The 25,716-nt window shown below is 51.2% G+C and overlaps 3 protein-coding genes across 4 annotated transcripts in view; 2 read left to right on the forward strand and 1 right to left on the reverse strand.

Moving 5' to 3' along the window:
- The first annotated feature begins 9 nt into the window (after positions 1-9).
- Positions 10-8,040, forward strand: LOC122383733 (eukaryotic translation initiation factor 2-alpha kinase 1-like). Its single transcript, XM_043370460.1, has 4 exons — positions 10-244; positions 2,543-2,751; positions 3,024-3,167; positions 3,972-8,040. The coding sequence occupies exons 2-4, from the start codon at positions 2,557-2,559 to the stop codon at positions 5,865-5,867; spliced, it is 2,235 nt and encodes a 744-aa protein (XP_043226395.1). The 5' UTR covers positions 10-244; positions 2,543-2,556; the 3' UTR covers positions 5,868-8,040.
- Positions 8,041-8,585: 545 nt separating this feature from the next.
- Positions 8,586-11,301, reverse strand: LOC122383735 (thioredoxin, mitochondrial-like). 2 transcript variants are annotated; one of them, XM_043370462.1, is made up of 4 exons: positions 11,123-11,301; positions 10,616-10,698; positions 9,886-10,122; positions 8,586-9,516 (listed from the first exon to the last, which is right to left on the reverse strand). In XM_043370462.1, exons 2-4 carry the CDS (start codon positions 10,664-10,666, stop codon positions 9,307-9,309), a joined length of 498 nt encoding a protein of 165 aa, XP_043226397.1. In that variant the 5' UTR covers positions 10,667-10,698; positions 11,123-11,301; the 3' UTR covers positions 8,586-9,306. The 2 variants fall into 2 exon arrangements, with proteins under 2 accessions (XP_043226397.1, XP_043226396.1); XM_043370461.1 differs by having other exon boundaries at positions 11,022-11,238.
- Positions 11,302-12,317: 1,016 nt separating this feature from the next.
- The window catches only part of LOC122383751 (girdin-like), a 116,453-nt gene continuing 103,054 nt past the window's right edge, over positions 12,318-25,716 (forward strand). Inside the window, exons 1-2 of the mRNA XM_043370494.1 lie at positions 12,318-12,609; positions 21,471-21,559. Coding sequence (XP_043226429.1) covers positions 12,556-12,609; positions 21,471-21,559 — 143 coding nt within the window. The 5' untranslated portion in view covers positions 12,318-12,555. The remainder of the gene's footprint in view (positions 12,610-21,470; positions 21,560-25,716) is intronic.

Consider the following 25,716-nt stretch of genomic DNA (forward strand, 5'->3'; position numbering starts at 1 on the left):
CAAAAACTTCCTTTCCGACGGTAAAAAGGAAGCAAGAAGTCGCGAGTGTTCCATGCAGGGTATATAGAACTCCATGTGCTATTTCAATTTGGTTTGAGTACCCTTTTCAATTGTTTTTAACATTCCTGCAGTTATTTTGGGGGTGTCACACAAGCCTATGGTTTTATAGTGTTACATTTTTGATGTACCTACCTGACTAGCCCCTTACACCTTGGCTGTGGTCTTCAGTATGGTCATTATTGAGGTGAGTCAGTCAGTTTTGATCTTTATCTTTATCTTGATCAAGCTAGCCTTATTAGTTATTTATATAGACAACTTGTGACCTGTTGTGACCCTCACATTGGCCCATTGTAAAAATGAAATGCCAAATTCAGATTCAAATTCATCCAAGAAATTAAGCTATCTCAATCATAGGTCATTTTAGTTTTTTTTCCTGTCAGATTCAGCATTACGTTCAATATCTAGGATTGGGATTGTTGGTGCTGTAATCTGACTTGTGACTAACCCCTACACCTTTGTCATTGTCTTCAGTGAATAAATGCACCAGTGCACAACTGAGCCAGTGAACAACTAAAACGCAGTTCACACATGACCGTCAGTCTGTCGGTGTCGGGCCCGTCACCGTCGACCTGACGGCCTGCAGCCCGTCAAACGAAAGTTGAGATTTGGTAGCTCCCATTGGCTGCCATATGTTGTGACAGAAATGGCGCACCATTTTCGAGATTGACGCAGATGGGGGAAGGGGATGGGGGGGGGGGACGGTAGAGGCCGAGGTTAAAAATATTCTTTGAATTACAGAAATAAAATTACATTTTTATGTCAAATAATGCTGCAATTTAATTTAAATGAAAGACACATCGGTTCGCTGATTTAAATTAGGGATCGAATCTCAAGATATCGTGCCGTAATAAACACTTTCATCTCAACAAATGGATGGAAAATGGTACAAATGATCTTAAAAATGCACATAAGCTTCATGCTGCATGAGAAGGTTCCTTTTCGTCTTCCTCCAACACGCAGACATTCAAACCGACGGGCCCGTCACCGTCAAAAGTTGAACATTGCTGAACTTTCCAAAGCGACGGCCGTCAGGTCCGGCGCCGGCGCAGTCAGCTGTTGCCGGCCGTCAAACGCTGCCGGTTCACACATGCCCGTCGACCTGACGGCCGTCACTCCGTCGGTTTCGGCCGTTTTGACGGTGTCGGGCCCGTCACCGGCAGACCTTACGGGCAAGTGTGAACTGCGTTTGAACCACAACTGAACCAGTGGATTACTGGACCAATGGAAATGGAGAACTGAACCTACTACCTAGTGGATAGCTGAACCAGTAAACAACTGACCAATGGATAACTGAACCAGTGGACAACTGAACCAGTGGACAGCTGTCCCAGTGGACAACTGAACCAGTGGACAGCTGTCCCAGTGGACAACTGAACCAGTGGACAGCTGACCCAGTGGGCAACTGAACCAGTAGACAACTGAACCAATGGACCACTGAACCAGTGGACAGCTGAACCAGTGGACAGCTGGACATAGTCTAGATAGAACTGGACCAGTAACATCTGAACCAGTGCTGAACCAGACTGGACATGGTCTAGAATTGGACCAGTAACTGCTGAACCAGTGGAAAAATGAACTGGTGATGAGACAGCTGATCAGGTTTAAAATGGAGACACTTCATACATAATCAAAAAATTGTCTCTCTTGATATCTCTATCCAGTGTCAGCAGATTTCTTGATGTCAAACACAGGCAGAATGACTTACCAATAGGGTTAGGGGCTGCAATGCTTCTTAGAACTTAGAAGGAAGTTACATTTGCTTGTTATGCTAAAATTTGACATCCAAGAATCAGCTGGCACATAACGCTGATATAAGGACATCACTTTTGGCTGATCAAAATAAAAGCATCTCAGTTTTCAACTGGTACCTACAGTAACTTGTGATTTATCAACCAGTGCAGCTGTTGTGACTGGTTCAGTTGTTACTGGTTATTTGTCCAACACACTGGTTTTGTTGTCCACTGGTTCAGTTGTTTATTGGTTCAGTTATCAATTGGTTCAGTAATCCACTGGTTCAGTTGTCACTGGCCCAGTCATCCACTGGTTCAACCATCTACTGTTTCAGTAATCCTCTGGTTCAGCTGTCCACTGGTTAAGCTGTCCACAGTGGTCAGCTGTTATCCACTGGTTAAGTTCTCAACTGGTTCAGTTGTCCATTGTTCAGTTGTCCACTGGTTCAGTTTTCTACTTATTCAGCTGCCTTGGTTTTAGTTGTCCACTGGTTCACTAGTCACTCACTCAGGTTGTCAACTGGTTCAGTTATCAACTGGTTCAGTTATCCACTGGTTCAGTTGCCACTGGTTCAGTTAATCAGTTCTTACTGTTCTTCTGTCAGGAAACCATATATATTTTCATGCGCATCATGTCATGCATACTTTTTCTCTGATTCCACTGCAGACTCATTCATGACACCCATGACCAATCTAAACCTGACTGCAGTCAGCAGCACAGTGTTTTGAATGCCGTCTGTCCCGTCCCCCAGTGATGAGCTGAACCATGCCCACGCCGTGCCGGAGCGCTGGGTCGGTGCCGGTGGCCGGCCGGGGCCGCCGCCGGCCGCGCACCCTCGGCGCCCTGCCGCCGCTGCCGGCTCCCGTCACCGCACTGGACGGCGGCCCGGCGGGCGCCGCCGACTCGGGCACCGTGGCGCAGCTGATCGAGACGGCCGTGCCCAGCTATCTCACCATCGAGGTCAGTCCAGGATCCCTAGAGGTAGATCAGTTCGGCCGCCTGATCGGTTGCAGCCAGGATACTTCGGCATGATGTGGCTCTTTGTTGTAAACTTGTATGATGTTTGTCCAATATTTTCACCTAAATGATATGATTCTGTTAGGACTTGGATCCGTGTGTTGTACCTGTTGTTACACTTTGGTAATCACTCCGCCCGCAAACTGCATCCAGGACCGCTGCGCGGGCCGTCTCGCTCACGTGTCGTTTGTGTCTCACCGTCCTCCGTTCGGCAGGCGCTGGTGGAGCTGGCGTGTCGCTCGCAGCGCGGAACTGACTGGCGCTCCATGTACACACTGGTACACCGACAGCTGGTCAGCATGCGCCTGCTGCCGCCGCACAGCGACCAGCTCGACCCGCTGCGGCACATGTACCAAAAGGTGAGAGTGGCTCACACAGAGGGTGAGAATGTCTCATGGACTGCCATCAGCTGCGGCACCGGATCGTGGGTCATGCGAATCTGCTGATTTGTCGGATGTTTTGTGGTGAATGACCACGATTGTGGCATTGTAAATGTGAGAAGTCTTCCGTATTCACCTTAGATATGGACCCTGTTAAAGGGACCCTCCCACCTTCAAAAAAGTTTATGAATTGGCATGAAAGTGATGTCGCTCGGTTCAGAAAGAGCGAAAACGAATATCTACCAAATTTCACCGAAAAATATTCACCGGTTTTCAAGATATTAGACTTTTACTTTTGTTTACTTTTTTGGGATCTCCGCTGTTTCTAGCGACTTTATTTTAGAAGTGCGGCGTTTGCGGCAGATGTTGCGCGCAAATAGCATATACCACCGCGTGCTACAAAACGTTTTAGTCAAACATTTAAAAATCGTTAGATATTTGCGCTGACGTCACACATTCAGAGGGGTATTCCTAAGCATTAGCCCCTCTGAATCAAAATGCTGCAATTTTGAAATTCAATATTTCCGATTTAAGGCATTTCTCGATGTTGTGAGTGCCGAAACCGGTAATTGTGAGCCAGGGACCCCATTTTGGCTATCTCAACTCAAATCTAATGTTAAGGTGGGAGGGTCCCTTTAATGGTGTTCATGTAGTAACACAACTTGGATTTAATTTGCCCGATATTTCTTTTATTAATTGTTCAGCTAATCCGTAGTTCGTTTCCTTTTGAACATCGCAGAAGCGCTAAGCGATCTCAGCGCCCCCGGTTCTGTGTTCCCGCAGATGTTCGCTGACCTGCTGGTGGCGGCTCACCGCGCCTCCCTGCCGGGCCCTCTGACGGACGCGCCGCTGCTCGGCCCGGCGCCCTCGGAGCCGTCCGCGCCGCTGCTGCACCCGTCCCGCTACCGGACCGAGTTCGAGGAGCTCTCGCTGCTGGGCAGCGGCGGGTTCGCCGTGGTCAGCCGGTGCCGTAGTCTGGTGGACAGACAGGAGTACGCCGTCAAGAGGATCCCGTTCCGGTGCCGGTCGGCGGCCGCCGCCGAGCGGACGCTGCGCGAGGTGACCGTGCTCGCCTCGCTGGATCACCCCAACATTGTCAAGTACAACACGGCCTGGCTGGAGGCGGGCGGGCCGCGGCCCACCGGTCGGCGGAACGCCGGCGGGTCAGACGCCTGGACCGAGCTGGCTGAGGGCGAGACGAACACCGGCGCCGGGTCGCTGGGGTCGGTGAGCGCGCTGCCAGAGCGGGAGCGTCTACCGGCCACCGACAGCTCCGTGGGCTCTGAGGTGACGTGGGAGCGCGACTCGAAAACTAAAAACCACACTGCTGAGGTGTTGAGTGCCGGACCGGAGTCGGCTCAGAACTCAAACGGCACCTCGAGTCATGACAGCTCGTCGGGTGTTGTGTTCAACAGGGTCGCGGCGGCGTCCGCGCGAACCCCGGACAGTTCCGAGTCCCGACGGGCGGGGGCCGATCCGCTGAGCTCCGAGGAGCCGACAGCGTCCCGAACCGACGCCTCAGCGGCGCCTCTGTCGCAGAACGGCTCCTCAGGAAGCTCCGCGCCCGCAGTGCTGCCTGCAGGGACGTTCGGTGCTCGAGGGACTGGCGCCGCGCGCGGCGGCGGGGGCCGCTTCTGGGCGGGGTCCGGCAGTAGCTCCGGCTCGACGAGCGTCTCCTCGGCGGCTGCCCGGCACGCGCAGGCCACCCGGTCGCTGTCGGCGGCCTCGGCGTGCGCCGTGGCGCAGTGCTGCGTGCCCCGGTACCGGCGAACGCTCTCTGCTCCGGCCGCCACCGCCGGATGGCTGACGCTCTACATCCAGATGCAGCCGTGCGAGCGGACACTAAAGGACTGGCTGCATGATCGCAACCTGGCCCCGCCGCCGGCGTCCGCGGCTGCGGGGGACCGGCTGAGCCGTGTGGATGCGGAGGGGTGCCGACGGCTGCTCAGGGACGTGCTGCTGGGACTTCACTTCATCCACCAGCGCGGCATCATCCACCGCGACCTCAAACCGGCCAACATATTCCTGGCCTTTTCTGGGCGCGCGATGATCGGCGATTTTGGTCTGGCTCGGGTCCGCGCGGCCGCTGGGGACTGCGCTGAGAGCTGTGGTGGAGGCAGTCCCCGACCTGGTGATCAGACCTGCGGTGTGGGTACGGCCACGTACGCGTCCCCCGAGCAGGCTGCTAGTGGCGACTACGACCAGTCGACCGACCTGTACAGTCTGGGGGTGGTGCTGTACGAGCTGTTTGCGCCGTTTACCACGGCCATGGAGCGCAGCGGCGAACTGCGCCGGCTGCGCCACGAGCGCCGCTGCGCCGAGGACGTGACGGCGCGCTGGCCGGCCGTGGCGGACGCCGTGCTGGCGCTGACAGACGACGAGCGCGCGCGCCGGCCGTGCGCGGCGCACCTGCTCACCTCTCCGCTGTTCAGCAGCGCCGCCGATCGGCTGCTGCAGCTGGAGGCCGCCGCCGCCCACCAGGGCCGGCTGCTGGAGGCGCGGGCCGCCCGCGGCCGACAGCTGGCGCAGCAGCTGGACAGCTGCCGACACGAGGCAGCTGTCACCGAGCGGCTGCTGCGCAACACCTGCAGCCAGCTGCGCCGCCAGCTGGCCGAAAAAGACCGAGAGGTCGAGAAACTCCGGCAGGTGCTGAGGCTGCACGGCATCGAGCCGCCGTAGATGCCGCCGACTTTGGATGGTTGTGAGTCTTCGGTGGCTAGCTGGTAACACGCTTTACGCACAGCTCTAAGAGGTAACCAGCACGATCTCTTGAACATCCACCCAATTTTAATTGGAACTGGAAGTACACGTACTACTGGTAGTGTAGTGGCCAGGACAGGGCGGTCGCTAGGGACCATGGCCGAAAGTACCAGAGGATTCCGTCGGATTGACTGCTAGTCTCCCACCACGTCCAGTGACCCAGTGACCCTAGTCATCATTGCAGTCACAGTGAGCTTATCGAATGGGCCGTGGTCTTGCCGAGCGGGTTTCCCTGCCTTGAGCTGTTTTTAGGAACGGTACTGTAATGTTGGGTGATGGCTGAACTCGTTTGCTGTTTGGAGTTTGTCCACCGATGTTAAGGTGCCATCGAGGCAAGAGCTGTGTAGAGTCAAGAGTGATCACGGTGGTAGGCGTTAGATGTTCCAACTGTTTAAATTCCTGTCTGCTTAATGCGTACTTAAGTAGATGTGTGTACGTTTTTGGCGACAAGTTCTCGTTTGTGCAATATGCTCTGCTGCCAGGGACATTGTTGGAGCCGTTTGGTGGAGAGGACGCTCAGGAAGTATGTCTCATTGACTCATTGAATCGCGCTTGGCCAGGGTTGTCTCAGTGACCCACGCTCGGTGTCAGATGGTGCCAGTTTCCATTTGGAGTCTTTCACTCGGTGAGCGGGTCATGTCATGGGCGCTCTTTAGTTGATATACAGGGTGTTGCAGATAAATTGGGACTAAGTTCATGACCTTACAAAAAATATGGTATGCGGAGGAACATCGTGGAAATTTGACACAATATAATTTCAACAATTGTTTTTCATTTGATATTGAAATTTTAATCCTAACATATCGCGCAGTCATGGAGCAGCGTCGGAGGGAAACGATTGGTGAGTTAGTTCGCGCCGGACAGAGCGCGAAGGACATAATAAGTTTAACTGGGTACCCAAAGTCTACCGTGTACCGAACTATCGCGACTGTAGGAGCTGGAGGGGATGTCGCTCGACGTTCTCACACACCTCGCAGTGACCGAAAACGGACACCAACATTCCTGAGCGGCTTGAAACGCTCGATACAGGCCAAAACGAGGACCTCGATGAACAAGCTTGCGCGTGCCCGTCACGTGAGCAAGAGCACCATCAGCAGAGCCGTGAGAGAGGACCTCGGGATGAAGTCGTTTACCAGAAAACGACGAAGCCTCCTGACCGAACCAGCAAGAGCGATACGAAGGGAGAGGGCACCGAAGGTCCTCAATCTCCTCAAGCACCTCGGGAGTGACGTCAGAGTATTTGTCGATGAGAAAAAGTTCATCGTAGAAGAGGTCGCCAACCGCAGGAACTCGCGGGCTATCGCCTACAGCCCTGATGAAGTGGCTCCCGTGATGAAAGGCAAAAATCCGGCATCAGTAATGGTGTCCGGGGCCGTCGCAAGTGATGGCCGCATAATGCCGCCCCATTTCATGCCTGCTGGTGTGATGATCGACACTGACGCGTATTTGACCATCCTGAAGGAGTCTCTCATCCCCTGGATGATGAAATACTATGACTTGAGTAAAGTCATGCTGGTGCAAGACTCCGCCCCAGCACATGCTTCCCAGAGGGTGCAAGATTTCCTGAGCCAGAGGATCCCCCTATATGTACCCAAGGACATATGGCCCTCCAACTCGCCTGACTTGAATCCATGCGACTTTTGGGTGTGGGGCGTGGTAGAACAAAAGTCCAACTCGACCACTCCTGCCAACGTTTCTGACCTGAAGAAGGCCATCAGGAAGGCAGTCAGCACCATTGACCAGGACGAGGCCCGGCGCGCGTGCTCCGCTTTCCGGCGCCGTCTCGAGAGGGTGCGGGACGCCGACGGCGGTCACCTCGAGTGACAAGGCTGTGCGTACATGACACAATACACGTGCGAATTTTCAACTTTCTGTGTTTTCATTCACCGTATTAATAGCATGTTGAAATAAGGCCTGAAAATTCCCAATTTACCTGCAACACCCTGTAGTATTTATTGCTTGGTCTGGCTAGCTTTCATCGAGTCATTTCTTCTTTTTATGTACATGAAATATATGAAACAGGTTTGACCTGCTATTCTGTATGTTGATATTAAAGTTTAGAGGCGAATGTGATTCGACGAGACTAAGTTTGAAGAGCCTGCAGTCGCTTAGCGATAGCCAGCGGCTTCAAATGTTCTAGCGTTCACACTGAGAACTTAAGAATTAGACCATTACACACGCACACAATGTATTGGACCAAAGACATAGCATTTTATACACTCTTCTGTTTCTTGGGTTTGAGTTAGACACACACGAGCTCCTCCACCGCCGAGGGGAGAGAAGCCCGCCTCTGGTGGCCCGTCGTCGGTCATATGTGACCGGGGACCCTATTTGCACCTGCCCGGTCAGTTCAGACACTGCCCTGCCCGTCACCCCGTGGGCCAGGTCACTAAAGGCTCAGCTCCAGACTGACACGCCCGGAAAGGTTGGGCAGTCGCACGGCTGGCTGCGGGACTATCAGGGCCTGCGTATCAACATTCAACCGTGACACGACCTGTTGAAAATTACTGGCAAGTGCCGCTACGTAATTTGCCCACGCCTGGGCTTTGCAAAAACCGAACCTGATCTTACACCACACTCGAAAACGGATGAAGCGTTTGGCAAGTAAGGTTACATGATGGGGCGGGGTAAAAAAACACACGTTTTCCTGGCTTGTTACATATAGGATTTTTACTTCAAAACCACATGAACCCCTTCGAAAGACCATGCGATTAGTGGTTATAGATATTTAAGTCACGGCACGGAGGTAGCGTGCCATGAACCGGGCAGATAGTTGAGCACACACAACAGTTTAGCTCACACGATAATTGAGCCGCTTCATTTAATCCTCTCGGGTCTTAAAATTCACAACGAAGAACAGCACGCATATCAATATGTATCAGCCTCTCGCCACTATTTCACGTTCCTGATGTGGCTTTTTGTGATAGTTTGACTTCCCCCTGGCGATTTCCACCAATCTAGCCCATTGGCCTCACCGCTCAGAACTCGCTTACCGTCTGGTCAGCCCGTCCGTCTTCCAGAGTCGATTATCACTTCTCTCGGCCTCCGTGCACAAAGGCCACGACACTGTCTCGTCACTCCCCAATACCGCCAGCACAGTCTGTGATTCTGTCCATCGGCACTGAGCTGAATACCACCGCACTGGTCGTCCTCTTCCGATACACTGCACTCCTCCGATACTTATCTTCCTCCTCTCTTCTATAGACCTCCGCTCCTCTGCACTCCTCTCCATCCTCTTCCGATCTTCATCCGTCCTCCTTGGCCCACACTGTCCTCCTCCGTCCTCCTGCCTGCCCAGCCTGCACTCTCCGGCGGCCGCCCCGGTCCTCAGTCTCTCCCCATCCGCCGACCGCGGGCGCTACGAGTCCCTCGGCTCTTTCTGCGCCGCCTGGAGGTCGGTGTAGGCGTTCAGGCGGCCGATCACCTTGCCCACGAAGTCGGTGACGATCTGCTCGTTGACGAGGCCGACGAATTTCTCCACCACCTGGCCGTTGAAGAAGGCGAGCACGGCCGGCACGGCCTGCACCTCAAAGTCCTGCAGCAGGTCTACGTGGTTCTCGATGTCCAGCTGCGAAACGATGAACAGAAAACATGAGAGAAGAGCAGAGCACAGAAGAGGATAGAAAGAGAAATAAGAGGGGGAGAGAAGAGAGATCGTACAAGTGTAGAAAAGAGCATGGACAACATAGTCAGGAGGAGTCTGCTTCCATCTACACATAAAGCCGTTAAAACGGGTCCACCGCCGATGATACCGGACATAAAAGGCGGGAAGTGCCGATGCCGATGTATTCCAAGCGTATTTGAATAAAATTCAAGCAATCAACCTTCTTAACGATGAATTAAGATTGCTAGACGAAAAAACTGCATCTACATCCTACAGTAAGGAATAAACAATGATAAAAGATGAATAGGAAATAAAGAGATGATTTTCACTTACCGAGCAGAGGTTGAGGTTTCTCTTGGGCTTCACAAGGCGCTCCAGCATGGGCGTCAGGTCTTTGCAGGGCTCGCACCAGTCGGCGTGGAAGTTGACGATGACGGGGATCGGGCTGAGGATGACGCGCTCGTGGAAGTCCTCCCGGTCGCTGATCTGGAGCAGAGCCAGCCTCTGCGCCGAGCCGTGAAACTGGCGAGCGGCGGCGACGGCCAGCGTCGGCCGCGCCGGACCCGCCGTCTGTGGAGATAGGGAACAGCAGGCACCTGAGTGGGCGGCGTGGCATGAGCCTTAAGATGCCGTATGTGTGTGTGTGGGGGGGGGGGGAGGAAAAAGATTGCAGCATGAGGAACAAGCCACACCAGCCAGAGGGGTCTGCACCAGTCTTTGCCAGCCAGGCTGAAAATATGAAGCAGCCCATGCCAAACAAAACAAAGCCAACAAAATCAGTAAATAGAATCCACAAAAATTATGATGCCCCCACTCACAATTGGGTAAAAATGTCACAACTCAAATGAAACAACATTGCTAAAATTGTAGGAAAAAGAACAACAAATAGTGCATTACATTGGCTAGATTTTAATAGGCATCAACCACACTTGATAATGCTACCTATAATCACACCAAAGTTTAAATTTAAGCCGCAGACAAAGGTACCAAACCAAGAATTAAGAAACACTACCTACCCAAGTACAAAGCGCTGTCAAGAAACCGCAGGTCTATATAAACTTACCATAGCCCTTCCACCCATCCTATAACATGCAAACAGCAGCCTGGAAGCCATTTTTAAAATGAGGAAGTCCTGCTGTTACGGTCCTGGAAGAAAAGAGAAAATATCTAATTAATCAGATCTCGACATATTATTGACAACACAAGGCCAGAGACAGTTTCAAAAGGAAAACTGAATCATTTGTTACATTAACTTGTATACAATACCAAACTTCCTGGGTTTTGTTCGCTTGCAATTTCCCATAATCCTTCCTATAATCTAAGCACTTTTCAATGCAACTTCAAGCAAAGAGGTACCATGGAAATTGGAAATATCTATGAAAATCATTGGAATTCATGTTGGAATTCATAAAAAGGCATCAGCATTGATGAAACATTCCAAATTGGTGCCCCAAATTTGCCAAAATCACCTTGACTTTCAGAACAACACAAGCGCGACAGTGAGGTGTCGCCGTAGGTAAGAGGGTGGTGACTGGCGACCCTCCCTTGCTTTTGTTGGAAAAATGCTTACTTATATTGAAGCTGAGTTTCTCCTTGGAGTTGATTTAATCTAAATCGACGGCGTGAGCCCTATAATTGGTGTATAAGCTGAAAAACTGTTGATATTGCGTAACATAATAACAGAAAAAGACAACAAAATATTGTTAAGAAGTGTTCACTAAAGATAATTCGAAGCAATCATGCGGAGTGTAATCAGCTGTTGCTAGGCAACTGCTGCATAAATACTTGTTTGCTAATGAGTTGCTATGATACTTGCTGATATTTTTTTTATTTTTGAACAGTGTTTCGAGACTCAAATGTCAAACCTGCGCCATGAACGCTCGCTGAAGTTTGCTGCCAGATAGAGGAAAATGTCTACAAGTGATGGAAATTAGAGTAATTCATGATATTGGTATTTATTGCAATAGTTTTGTATATTCCGTGGTTGCAGTGTCCTCGAGTTATACATTTATCAATACTTAAATAGCATCCTTATGCTACGCAAAATAATCTGACATCGATGACATCGCTGGATCCGTTTTCCTCTTGACCCTATCGGAGCAGAAAATGACATTTTAGTGTTTGTTTATTTTTGTTGGGTTAGGCCCTTTCGGTCCAATTAAACCATTTCAGAGCCGGGAGGATGATAGGATATAGGGGGAGACATTGGTCTGGGCAGGCACCCTAGTGAGTCGCCGGGGCTGAGCCCGTCCAGAGGACAGGCCACCCAGCCCCAAGGCACTCACTGCACCCGGCTACGGGGTGCGCTCCCTCGGGAGCAGCGGTGCCGCTCCAAGGGAGCAGCCCGCATGAGATAAAGTTGCCTGTCGAGCCTTGAGGGAGGTTGCGGCGTGGAGGAGAAGGATTTCAGTATCCTGAGGATAGAGGCACGGAACGGTGCACATTTTAGTGCTCATTACATCACGTATATTCAAACGCTAGTAATTAGTATGAAATTGTGTTTCCGGATAGGTATTGTCTGTGATGCTTGGGTCTCCGCTCCGTATTTGCGAGAGGTGGTTCTCTTGCGGCCCGAATGCAGAGTGATGATCTTCTTAGCGGTATTATGCACGGCATCTGCACCATCCTTCAGGGGCCTGGCACCACCTAGAGGTAGCAACAGGTAACAGTAGTTCAACAGCTGCACGCTGCATCGATTTGCCCCGCCGGTGTCGCCATCTATCCGCCGCCTGGGGCGGTTGCCGGCCGGCGCTCGACCGCGGGCCGCAGACGCGAGCGGAGTGCGGTGGGGTGGGTGTCGCTATCGCGTGTGCTCCCCGTTAGCCTTTTGTGTCTGCGCTGGTGAAGGTGGGACGTCACCAGCAGGGTTGTTAGCAGCCTCAAGCCCAGTGCGGAGGGCCATGCGTGGCACCGGAGGCGGCGCCGCGATTCCCTCCGAGTGGTGAACTGTGGGGACGGAACACGCGTGCGGCGACTGCGAACGGAGCGGTCGAGCGAGGAGCCATGGCGACAAAAAACGCAGCAGAGGAGTTCATGGAGGGACCCCTGGCGTTATGGGTGAGTTTGCGACCGAGGTCAAATAGAATATTCAATTCGCTCTTGCATGCCACGTCCACGCGTCATGCCAATGCCACGGTCGGGATCGGGATGTGGTGCGTGGAGATTGGAGCTTTGATGTAAATACTTTGCGAAGATCTCTCACAAGCAGTTTGAGTCTCAGAATTTTTACGGGAGAGGATTTACGATGATGACAAATGTAATGAGTTACGACAAGACGGGAAGGTAGGATTAAGAGGATCCTACTTAGACGTGCATCCATGCTTGACCTTCAATTATTGGTTTGTACTCCTTAAAACAAAAGGGGCAGTGCCATTTTTATTTATACCTGGTTATCATTAGATATCGGGTTTGTATGACATCATCACCACCATCGTGTTTCTTTCGTCGATCCGCTACTAATTAATGATGGCCTGTAATGAAAACTTGACCTTAGCAAAGGCATGGGTCATGACCAAGGGTGTAACTTTTGCTTTTGAGATGGGGGTGCACTTGGTGATGGGGGGGACCTTCAATGAGGATAGGGGCGCTTCCAAGGTGCATAGATGGTGCATACATTATACATTAGCGTCGCCACGGGGGGACAAGCGGGGCAGCTTGCCCCCCCCCCCCCCAACCCCCGACCGGGCTCCCCCTGAGATCGATGCAGATCCGATGAGATTTTGGGGTCGGCAAAAAATGGGAGGTAGTTTTCATGAATGGCTGTAAAGTCAGAATCGGTTGGAGTCGAGAGTCCCAACCAGAGTCGGAGTGAGAGTCGCCAACATTTTCAGGACTTCGACTCCAGGCTCGAACGTATCATAACTTTGATTCAATCCATGTCTTGGCTGGTGTTAGCTGAATTTTACACTCGGTTTTCAACACTGTTGTGGAGCTGGGAGCGGCCCCCTTACCTCCTCTCGGGAGCAGCGCTCCGTCCACGCGCAGAGACCGGGTCCGTCTAGTACCTTCGCTGACACGAAATTTTAGTGTCAAGACCACTAGCGTCGCCACGGGGGGGGGGGGCAAGCGGGGCAGCTTGCCCCCCCCCAACCTTCAACCGGGCACCCCTGAGATCGATGCAGATCCGATGAGATTTTGGGGTCGGCAAGAAGTGGGGGTAGTTTTGAAGAATGGCTGTGAAGTCAAAATCAGTTGGACTCGCGAGTCCCAGCCAGAGTCGGAATGAGAGTCGCCAAAACATTCAGGACTTCGACTCCAGAATCGAACATATCAAAACTTCGATTCAATCCATGTCTTAGCTGGTGTTAGCTGAATTTTACACTCGGGTTTCACCAGTCTAGCACGCTGACACGAAATTTGTGTCAAGACCTAGCTCGAAAAATTCGGGGTTGGGTTGGGGTCTTTTCCGACCCTGGCCAAAGGTCTGTGACATGTTCAAGTGCCGTTAAAGTGCCACAGGGCTAACGAGGGCCGTGCGTAGGCTCCTAAAAAGTCCCACTGAACTCTAAGAAGGGATCCCACGCTAGCTTCCGAGGGACCCAAACTGACCTCTGAGGGCCCTCAGGCCGGCACTTATGAACACCACTACGATCTTCCAACGCTGATTCTGAAGGCTCGGGTGCAAATCTTTGAGAGCCACTTTGGCAGTCCTTTTAACCCTCGCCGGCCGAGGGGGGGGGGGCGGGTGCCGCCGCCCCCATAGGGTTTTTTCGCGATAGCTCCGAACACGCCGGCGGTAGAGAGCTGAAACTTGGCATACCTGACCTTTGATCCAAGCCGCATCTTTTGACACCAACCGCATTTTTGGGTCAGGTCAGGTCACTGACCTATGACGTCATAAGTGAACCTCTGCACGGTCTTCAGATGTCGCAACTTCGCAACGCCCTCACTGCCAGAGGAGATGTCACAGGGAAATGAAACTTGCAGGATCTAGTATCCATTATGAGTCTCACAACTTGTATATCTCGGATTTTTCCTAAAGGTCATATGAGGTCAGGTCATTTTCGTGACCTCACCATTATAAGTCAATGGGGAAAAATCCAAACTGCTATTCTGGCGCCGGGAACGATCTCCAACTATCTCAAGCACACAGAATCGTGATTTGATGCACTCCTTGCAAGGTTTGATGCGTCACTTTTGCAATGTTGACCTTTCGTGACGTCATTTATGACGTCATCAAGGTCATGTTAGTTTTTCGTCAATAACTCTTGATCAAATTGAGCTAGCGAGCCGGGAAAGCCACCAATGGACTCAGGAAGACCTGCCGAATCGAATGATATGCGACATGACCTCTTTCGACCAACTTCGTGACCTTAGGGTGCTGACCTGACCTTGACCTGAGGTCAACACCCCAAGTTGACCTGACCCGAACAAAAAGTATATCATTCGACGCGCCTGAGCGAGGCAAACACGATGCTGCCAAAATCGCGGCTCTGCGGCCATTTTCCGCGAAGTTATTCACCAAAAACTGAACCGTACCTTTGGGCACTTGACCTGACCTCAGAGGTCACCGGTTGACCTAGGACCTTAAAATCGGGTACCAATCTCTGCGTCTCGTAACGGCGCACACGCTCGTTTTTTCCGCGACGCGCTAGCTCCACCAGGGGCGAAACGGCGAGGGGGGGTCGTACCCGCCCCCCCCCCCTCGGCCGGGGCGTATGTAGAAAACCAATAGGTCCGGCGAGGGTTAAGGGCCTCCGCCGGTCTCTCTGAGGGTCCATCGGTGTGCAAGGGGCGGACCCATGGTAGTCTCTGAGGGCCCTTTCGACTTTGACGACCATCCTTACGACAGGCCTATGAAGACCTACACGGGCCTTATCATAGAGGGGCTACGTGTGCCTCTGAGCAGGGCTGCGAGGTCGGGGTCGGAGTCGGTCGGAGTCGACAGCTCTGACCGGAGTCGAAGTCGGTTTTGGAAGCCGGGGTCGGATTCGAGTCGAAGGCACCGATAAATCCATCACGGAAACTGAGCATGCTAGAATATGGATTTTTAGAAGGGCGAACCGATTTCCTTGATCATTTGCAACTCTTTTTTCTGGATAAGGTTTGGGATCATCTGCACGGGCTCGTCCGAGGGAGGGAGGGGGAGGGGCCCTACAGACCCATTGTATCCTTCCCATTAATAGGCTCTACCCTGCTAAACTAACGTAATGGGTTTTTAACTGACGTTTTTTAACGTTTTTAACTGACGTAACTGATTTTGCCCAGGAAATCCTAAAAAAAAAATACTTTCTACATTTCATAGCTAGAGGAAAAACTGTATCACCATTGCATTCCATTGCATTCCCAGGCTGCCGTGGGTACGGAAATAGCCCAGGCGGTGCCGGGTTAAAGACCAAATTGGATTTTGTCCCCCCCCAACCGAAAATCTTTGGCGACGCCTATGGATGCATATGAGTCCAATGGTACAAAGTTGGGTGTTATGAAATAACATTAAATTCGTTTGCACGAATATCAATCAATCAATTGAATTTATAACGAATTGCAGTTTACTTTTTATTCCAACCTCTTATAGAATTGGGGTGCCCTTTTTATGCTCGGCGACTGGCGAGACCCACTTTTGCTGGAATCACCTTTTTTCATTGGGTGCCCTTCTACTGCTGGGGTCGCCTCTCCCTCTCTCCTGCTGAGGTCACCCCTCATTCTGCTCGGCGAGACTTACTTCTGATGGGCGCTCCTCCTCTGCTGGGGTTTCACTTTTCTGCTGGAGTCTGACATTTCCCTTGCCGGGTATGCCCTATTTTTGCTAAAGGCGTCCCACCACCTCTGCTGGGGGCGACCCCGGCCCCACTGCTGCTGGACGAGCCCAACTTTTGCTCCAGGTGCCCCTTTTGTATTGGGGCGCCTCTCTTTTTTAGGCATCCCTCTCCCGGTAGGGCGCCTCTTTCTGGTGTGGCGCCCCTTTCTGCTGGGAGCGCTCCTCTTCTTCTGGGGGCGCCCCACTTCTGCTGGACGAGCCCAACTTTTGCTTGAGGTGCCCCATTTATATTGGAGTGCCTCTCTTCTTCTGCAGAAGCATCCCTCTTCTGGTGGGGCGCCCCCTTTCTGCTGGGGAGCCCTTCTTGTGGTGAGGGGGCTCCTTTTCTGCTGGAGGCATCCCTCTTCTGGTGGGGCGCCCCCTTTCTGCTGGGGTGTCCTTCTTCTGCTAGGGCACCCCTCTTCTGGTGAGGCGCCCCTTTCTGCTGGAGTCGCCCGTGTTCTACTGAGGACGCTCTTCTACTGGGCGAACCCATGCTTGAGGTGCCTCATTCCTACTGGGGGCGCCTCTCCTCCGCTGGGGCGCCAGTCTTATGCTTGACGATCCCAACCTACGTTGGAGGTGCCCCACTTCTGCCTCGGGCGCTCCACTTTTGCTGAGAAAGTCCCGCTTTTGCCGGGGTGCCCCTTTCACCCATTTTTGGGGGACGATACGACTGGACGCTTCCCAAGCCCGCAAGCATCACGACGCCGGTCACGAGACGGAATGTAGCCGGGAAATCACCCTCGCCATCTGCTCAAGAGCTTATCGGTGTCGGGCGGCGTGTGGGGCGCCGCTTAGCCTATGGGGGTGCACTTTGACGTGATGGGGGTGCACTTTCAGGGGATGGGGGTGCACCTGCACCCCCATACATATAGAAAGTTACACCGCTGGTCATGACCTAAACCGAGGCTGGGAATGCTATAGGTAGTGCTGCATATCGGTCGGTCCGTGTTGTACGTACACTTCTCATGTTTTTTTTTATTGTTTTAACCGGCCTCCTTACGATGACGAGAAAAAATGTTCGAAAAGAAAGCTTGATGACATTTTCGTGACATTGCGTAGCCTGAAAGGCAGTTCAATTCAATGGAATCAATCCAGTGGAGGCTTGTGTATTATGCATTATGCTTCATGCTGTTTGATATAGTATTTTGGCCTCTATACGATGACGAGAAAAAATGTTCGAAAAGAAAGCTTAATATGACCTTTTCGTGACCTGCAGCCTCAGTTGAATTAAATGGATGCCAGTGGAGGCCTATGTATTATGCTTCATGCTGTTTGAGATTGTTTTTTAATGACTTTCGCACGAAATCAACGGTTTATTTTCTCTCCTTGCCTTTCAATGGCATGACCGCAATTTGACCTGACCTGGGTCACTGTTAGGTATCGAAAGTTCGAGTTTTGAGGTACGTTCTTTCATAAATCCATTCGTCCCGAGGAGAGAGATACGAAATGTTCTAAGCATTCTTTTAACCCGCGCCCCACTGGGGTTTAATAATTCATAAACTTACCAATAGAATGCGCTAATGTTAAAGGGACAGTATCACCATTTTGATGAAATTTGACATTGCATAGGCCCCACCTTTCTGGTCCGGGAACTGAAGACCGATCCTCGAAGCTCCACACCGTTATCCCGCTATCGCCGCTCAAAGTACGAAAGGTGTACTACACTTTGAATCGTGCTTCACTATCTTCACTGTTTACATGTTTGCGCCGTTTTGAATTGACCGCCAGTAATAAAACTTTTACCCTGGTCATTTCATCAAATTTTATAAAGCCAAAACGTTTTTCGCACTTATTCATCACCGTTAAATTCATTAAATAGTCGTAGGCAATTTCCGCTGTTTCCTTCGGATTCTAGCGGCTCAACAAAGGAATTCCTCCAGCTTGAATCACAATCTCCCTCCAATGTATGACGTTTATCACGTGATTGTCACGTGATATTTTATCCCATTGTCAATTGTCACGTCCAATTGTCACTCCCTCCAATTGTCACGTGATATTTTTATAGGCAATACCTAAGGCTACCTCTCCCTAAGGACAACTCAATCAGAAGAACGACCGCGTAAGCGTAGCGTCAATAATGTATTATCTGCGCCAGTTCTGTAGTAATTTTGCATGCTTCCAAACTGGCGGCCATGCTTGTATAGTGGTGGTTCGCTCATGAAAATGAATCATGAAAATGAAATGTGGTTGCAATATTTTTCACCAAGTTCGCTCCTCAAACTATGTTTTTCTGATTCAGAAAAATAAGAAATGCTAGTAAAAAAAAAATCAGCTCCATACATTGATTTTTTTTTCGATGATACTGTCCCTTTAAGACCGAAAATGCGTAATTCTATACTGCCTTTCCCAACGGAGTTTGAAGCGAAAGTGCCGGGTATTTCGATGGCTGTGCACAGTAATGTGTTTTTGAGTGCATTTTATAAATTTTTATACCGTTATATTTGATTAGCTCATTCCCGCCATTGAAAAGATATCGACTTCAGACCTTGTGTAAGCGTTGGCAGGCTTGTTGTCCATAAATTGATAGCATTAAATGCTGTACATGTAACATCTTTATGCGCCAGTTTCGTCTAAAATATGTCAAGGCGCGACGGGGACAATTGTAACATTTTTGCAGGGGTCAAATGTAACAGGTTATAGGTCAGTGGCCATTATGTCAAAGTCGTCAAATTTTCAAGGGAGATGAAACATTGCTAGAATTAAGAGAGCTGTAAGTTTTGTCGCAATCGGCAGCTTTTTACGCGATTTATTTGCGAAAAACCGAGGGAGAGGAGGTCCATCCAACCCTTGTATAAGTGCGAGGTTTTAAGCCTTTTTTCCTGAGAAGAACCGTCTCTACCCAGTCTGGGAAGATGAACAAGTGTTCAATACTTTTGTTAAATCAAAGTTTTGGGAAAAATTGTGTTGCTGTAGCCTGTAAATTAGCATGTTACAATTGTCCCCGGGTGGTGTTACTTTTGACCCCGTATCTGGGGTGAATTGTAACAGATGAGTTGACTTTTTCGGACAACAATTTTGACCCAAAAAATAAGTTATTTCGGAAATGTTTTAACAGCATTTTAAAGACAAAACATCATAGTTTCTGAAAATAAAAGAAAGAGTTTTACAACTGCAAACGTGTTTGCACCAGATGATAAAATGCCAAAAATGTTACAATTAACCCCGTTCTCCCCTAGTTTCCTTGCCGTGTTGTTACCTACTAAAGCCGTAGCAAATGTCACGGATTCAAGTTGAGTTTGCCATTTTTAGCGATAGCCGATAGCCGACAACATGCTTTGCCTACCGTTATGAAAATTAAGATAATACCTATTCAGCAAGCTTGTACTGTTAATGTTATTCACCTGATCGTTTTTACTTGTCAATCACGTGTTTCAATAAGTTTTGGGTTTGCCTAGATTTTTTTTTTTTTGTACGTGCTGCCACACCAAGTGCGAGCATGCCCACCGTAACGCTACACGACAGCCTGCCTGAATGGGCTGGTCCCTGTTCCGGCCAGTTTGTCGACAATTTTCAATTAATCTAATCGACCCGTAACGACCGTATGTGTTTGCCAGTCACGCAGTACCGGTCGAATCGACGGTCTAATGAGACCCGGTCGAAACTGCTCTATTTACGTGCCGGCCACCTGGTTAGCATTTTATGGCGCGGCTGGCCGATTTGTACATTAATAATGCATTCAGCGGCTGCGTTGCATTGTTAAGCAGGTCAATAGTGGAGACTGGGAATCTATGGTAGGCACTAGCATAAAGACATACTCTATGATAACGTAAAAATGCCACAGGATATGGTATTGATCTCAGAAATATCGATGGATGGAAATCCGTAGACGACAAATGAGCACAAACCATTGATTAGGACCGAACCAGTGGAGGAATTTAAATCCGTGACAGCCAGCGTTTGTCCCAGGCGAGTCGCGTGTCTTCTCTGGCTGACTGAGAGACCCGGGAGACCTCTAACTCGGTAACTAGGTACCCGTGGAGCGGCGAGCCTGTCCGGCCTCGGCCTCGAGGACTCGCGGAATCAGTGACCATGTTCCCGGACATGTCATGTTTGCATCCAATGGATGTTGCGTCTCATGTTCCTCCTCAATGACAGGAAAAGGGCTTAGCATGTCTGAAGACGGATCTTGCCGTCAGAGCGGAGTCAATCAGGCAGATGGTGGAAGGCAAACAGGCATTTCACGTCTGCTCTCTCAATCCGGACGGAGTATGCAAGCTGACTTCATTGGCATGAATTCCCCGATTCGAGTGACGTGTGCCTAACTAGCTCCACGCTGGCTGATGGCAGGCGTCGGCGGGTGCAGCCACGAGCCGGGGGAACTTGTAATCCAACCACGCGGGAGGAGCGGTCAAGGTTTTGTGAGAGTGGTCTGTCGGGCCGCCAGCCGCATGAGACCTGCAACCCATCGAACAAGACTGGTCGCTGCTCGATTCAGTGACGGGCGACCGGACTTGCCACTTTCGCCTTCGTGTTTGTCGTTTGATCCGGGTGAGGACGTTTGTGGAACACCGGTACACCGGAGGTTAATTGCCCAACAAAAATGAATCAGGTTCCAGTGGTACGCTGGCGTCAGCGCGGTGTCTTTTCTCTGAAGGAATTTGAGCGACAAAAGTATGAAAACTCTGGAGGCGCTTGAACAATCGGCATCGTTTGGGATTAGGGCGCATTTTGATTGAAAGCTAGGAATTGCTCTTACTTTTAACCGACAAGCATTGGAACCTCATTTCTAAAAAGTAGCAAGATTACCATTGAGCCATGCATTATTCCCCCTTTTTACGGGTTTGACAAGGGGTCATTTCCTTGAAATGTCCATTTTTAATGAATCGCCATTTCGGTGCCATCAAATGCGCTCCTCGGCGTTTCACGATTCCCGGTTTGATTTTCAAATGTTTTTTATGCGTAGCGCCATCGTAACACGAGCTCTTTCCAACTCGCTATCTCGCTACCCATCTTGACATTTCCAGTTGGTTATGTGACTCCGATGACCAATGACGTCATAACGTCACTATCGCCGTCCCCCGATATAGTTTATAGCTCTCTGACACCAGCGTCGGTGGCCTTATGATATAAGCGTCAACCGCTCTCTCAAGGCCCTATATACCTCACTCACCGGCACCAATAGCTCACTGATATCGACGTTCATGACCGCTGATGTGTATTTGTCGCTGCCTTCCAGATCCGGACGTTCCAGGACGAGGGGTACCCGGAGGTGACGTACGGCGCGCTGGTGGACGGCCTCTTCCTGCAGGACGTCATGCTTCAGATGTGAGTACCCTCCTGGCCGCCCTCCTGGGGACGGTCGGGCGCGAGGCTACATTGCTTCAACGGTAATCGCACCGTCCCGGCGGTGAAACTTGCGGCCCAGGCCAGCGGCCCATGCATGGCAATGTCTCTGTGGTCTACTGGGACTGCGCCATGTGAATATAAGTCGCTGATTATATTGGCTGAGTTGTGTCATGTCTTGCGACGCTCCAGCTTATGGATTGCAAGACTATGGTCACCATAGCAAAAGAAAAGAAAAGAAAAAGAAAATGGTCATGTCTCACCAAACTATGGTGAGACATTACCATTTTCTATTTTTCTTATCAAATCACCAATTCAAACTTATATGGTTTCGAGTGTTTGTAGCATTTCCCTTTGACCAATTATCAAACCAAAGCAGAATAGACTCGCACTGCAGTTAGGTAGCTATAAGCTAACAAGTGAATATATTCTGGGACGCCCACAAAAACAAATTTTGAGATCCACCCCGCGTCGATCTTCTGCATCTTCAAGCTGCACCGAACGGGATCTAAGGAGGCCTCCGTAAACCACATCCGCCAAATGCACACTACTTCGTCCGCCTTTTCCTGCATTCCAATCTGACTTGCGTTATCAGCGCAGTGCCTAATTAAAGACCGCGTCCTTTGTTAGCGAAAACTGAACAAGGTCGGAGGATAAGCTCCGCATTTCAAGGAGGGAAGATGGAGTTGGCATTTGTCACACATGGTCCGAAGAGAGGGGAGGGAGGGGGCGGGGTCAAGCCAAGATTACTCATCCCAGGAGCTTACTAGTCTACACACATGGTTCACAGTAGCTGCTGCAATAGGAGTAGGAAAGTGCTTCATCACTATTGCCGCTTTCATCCTTCCGTGAAAACTGCGTTTGTGATTCAGCCACATCACTGTCGAGTGTCGATGCTGCAGACAATAGTTAGCTGGAGCCATGGACGGCGTGAGTGTGATGATGCATTCAGGTTGTCATTTTGAAATTCAGTATAGTTAAGATAGGTTTTCTCGACACTATTGGCTCAAACACTTTGTTTGTTGTTTAGGAAACCTTGTTTGCTAAGACCATGATATGCTGTTATAGGGGGTTTTCGCTCTGTAAAGTATTCACGCTAAAGGTAGTGTGCCAGCTTTCTTGGACCGTATGGAGTTAATGGCCCAGATAAGGAGAACCGGATTTTTAGAACTTATCCATACCTGGAAACGTCTTAAATTCTTCAAATTTTGAGTACCCCAGTGCGAAATTCGCCCCGACGGGTTGTCGGTCGTACCCCAACCACATTTCACACCACTATGAACAATAAATGCACACACTGAAATCGCTATTACCGATATGCTCATCCAATCAAGTTTCGATAAACCCGTTCATCATCAGCTCCTGCGGTTTCGAACACGCCTGTTAGGTGGTGCGGTAGACCACGCCCAAAGCCAGGGCCCCGGTAACGTGAGGTAGCCGAGTCAGGGCAGCGTGCGCTGACCCAAGCCGGAGCCGCGCGTCCTCCCGGTGTCATGTGATAGCCCGGGGCTGCCCGCGGGGATGCGGTAGACCGCGCCCAAAGCTGCGGCCCCGGCTTGGGTCAGCGCACGCTGCCCCGACTCGGCTACCTCACGTTACCGGGGCCCTGGCTTTGGGCGCGGCTTCTGCTCATACTTTGTGGTGCGGTGGTGGTGCGTCGGGCTGCGCGCTCTGACTTCGGCCAAGAAAAATGCGTCAGCTGATCATTGTCATTTCTGCCACTTGCGTGTGGTGAAATGGGGTCATAACTTATAAGACGGCTTTTTCATATCAATTATTTTACATAAAATCATATTTCAAACCATAAATAATGTTCGACAGCCAAATAAAAGAAACAATACCAATACGGGCTTACAGTTTAAGGCTCGACATTGTGTTGTCTACGATTAGACAGCTGATAACTCATTCCCGTACGTCGTATGGTCGTAACACTATAATGACCTTTGCTTATTGTCACAAGTGCGCCGCATTCGCGATTGTTGCCCGACGCCTGTTTGCAGGTGAGCCCACTACAGTTGTTATACATATCTAAAAACCGATAAACTTTTAGGCGAAAAAGGCACTATTCCAGGCCCATTTTTGATTTTTTTTGCGATATTAGGTAAAAACAGAAGCTTCTTATCCCAGGAAAAATAAAATGGGAAATCTTTCAAAGGTGGCACACTACCTTTTATTGGGCCTAAGTTACAATGAATCGACTCCACCGACATGCCTCTGACTCAACACATCAATTACTCGATGAGTTTCTCATGGCTCGATCCAGAAACCAATCATTATCGACGATCAAAGCCAGGTCGAGCTCTCGCTTCATGTCCTTAAATGGTGCGATGCGTCTTCGCGGACTCCTCACCAAGGCCTCACCTCTGACTGCGGCCGTGCGACCCCTGTGACCTTGACCCGGCGCGGGCCCTTTTACCTTCCCTGACACCCGGCGACACTGGGGCCACCAGCGTCCGTCCCTTCATCTGCCGCCACTGGAGCGACCCATTTGTGATCGATGCGTCAGATTGGCCACAGCTCGGCGGTCCTCGGCCGGCTGACGCGCGCGCTGAAGGTCGGCGCGCGGCGGCATTCTTGGCGCCTTTCCGGTGGGTTCGTCGCCCTCCGGTTCCGCGCGGCCGCCGGTGCCAGTCGGAGCGTCGCTCTGACTCGGAGCGTGAAGATGGTCGCCCGGACGGGCGGCTCTTCAGACCAGCGGCGTCACTGACACGGCGCGTCTGGGATGGGAGGCCACACCCAGGGGAGCACGGATCAATAAAGTACTTAGCCGAGCATTAGGAGGGCAATGGTGTTGCTGAACAGTAAATTTATCCATTTTGGATCTAAACTCTAAGCTTAAAGCACTAAAGCGACTAAAGATAGGTTTTCGTATATTTTTATGACTATTTCATATTTGCCTTTTCTATACCTACCACATGTTTTGTCCGGTTTCTTGGGCGGACAATTTGCCCCGATATTTTGCCTGTTTTGTCCACAAATGCTCCCCGGATCGAAGGGGCCTGTGTTGGAGGGAATGGCAATTGTGGTGGCTGAAAGTGGGCTCGGAGGTTTCGTGCCGCACGCGCGCCGCTGCACGCCGCGCGGCCCCGTCTGCGACGACAAACGGCGCAGTCACGACGCCACCGGCGCTTGTCTGCACGCATCAGTGACGTCACCAAAGTGGCGGGTCGACCTTTACAGCCAGCTCGCTGTGAAATGACCCCCGTGACAGGCTACCGGCTGCAGACGGTGGTCGACGGTTAGAGCCCGACCCCGGCGGCGACGGTCGGTGTCTGGCAATGCCATCGCTCATCGCGCCGAGCCTCCAGCTGATGACATAGGTGACTAAGTTTCTAATTCATGATGACGGGACTTCCTTCGGGTTGTAGTTTCGACACTGCTGTGCTATTCATAGACTCTGCAACCCCTGGGAACGTTACTGGCTACGCTTTTGCCGTACGCGCGAGATTTCTCTGAAAGGTGAAACTGGGCCTCGTGAAAAGTCACGCATTGCCTAGTATGGACGCTCCGGTCCGTGGATGCCTCGCGGTCTGACCAGGTCTGCAACAATGCACGTACCGCGCCGGCGCACGGATCCGGGGATCGGCCGGTGATAAAGATGCCCGTGCATTGTGCACGTGCCGCGCCTGACGAGCTGCGCACTCAGCTGCGGTCGCTCTTTGTTGTTTCCGCCGCGACTGTCGCCGGAGTGACCGCTTCCGAACCTGTTCTGCCGAGCGATGCGAGCGATGCAGTGACGAAGTCTCCTGCTGACCTACTATACAAAGGAGCTGACTTTCGGGTCTCATGAGGGCGTAGCTGCGACTATTAAGATAAAGGCTGGCTGAGCGGTGACCTCCCTCAGCTGTGGTCCGTATTTTATGTTTGGTCGCAAGTGCCGCTGGTTTTAAACTTTCCCCTCATGACCAAGAACTGAGCCCTAAGCTCATTGAGACTCGTTCAGTATAGCTCAAACCCTATGCCTCTTCGCTGCTCGCTCAGGCACCCGGGCACACTCGGGTGCCTGAGACTCTTTGAGCCTTGGGTTCTCTCCGATCGAGAGCGCCGCTGGAACTTCCTCGCGGACGCCCGGCGCCCCGCCGGCGCCCTTTGTCTCGAGCACCGCGCCCCCGCTGTGACTGTGGAGGACCGGCTGCGGC

The sequence above is a fragment of the Amphibalanus amphitrite genome, unplaced genomic scaffold, assembly GCF_019059575.1.
Source record: "Amphibalanus amphitrite isolate SeventyFive unplaced genomic scaffold, NRLGWU_Aamphi_draft 000172F_arrow, whole genome shotgun sequence".
Lineage (NCBI taxonomy): Eukaryota > Metazoa > Arthropoda > Thecostraca > Balanomorpha > Balanidae > Amphibalanus > Amphibalanus amphitrite.

Bases quoted from the DNA above. Each gene is read 5' to 3' on its own strand.
- LOC122383733 (XM_043370460.1), top strand. From the start codon at position 2,557: ATGCCCACGCCGTGCCGGAGCGCTGGGTCGGTGCCGGTGGCCGGCCGG. The intron at 2,752-3,023 runs GTCAGTCCAGGA...TCCGTTCGGCAG, and splicing joins CCAGCTATCTCACCATCGAG to GCGCTGGTGGAGCTGGCGTG. The intron at 3,168-3,971 runs GTGAGAGTGGCT...GTGTTCCCGCAG, and splicing joins TGCGGCACATGTACCAAAAG to ATGTTCGCTGACCTGCTGGT.
- LOC122383735 (XM_043370462.1), bottom strand. From the start codon at position 10,666: ATGGCTTCCAGGCTGCTGTTTGCATGTTATAGGATGGGTGGAAGGGCT. The intron at 10,123-10,615 runs GTAAGTTTATAT...CTATCTCCACAG, and splicing joins GGATGGGTGGAAGGGCTATG to ACGGCGGGTCCGGCGCGGCC. The intron at 9,517-9,885 runs GTAAGTGAAAAT...ATCGTTTCGCAG, and splicing joins GAAACCTCAACCTCTGCTCG to CTGGACATCGAGAACCACGT.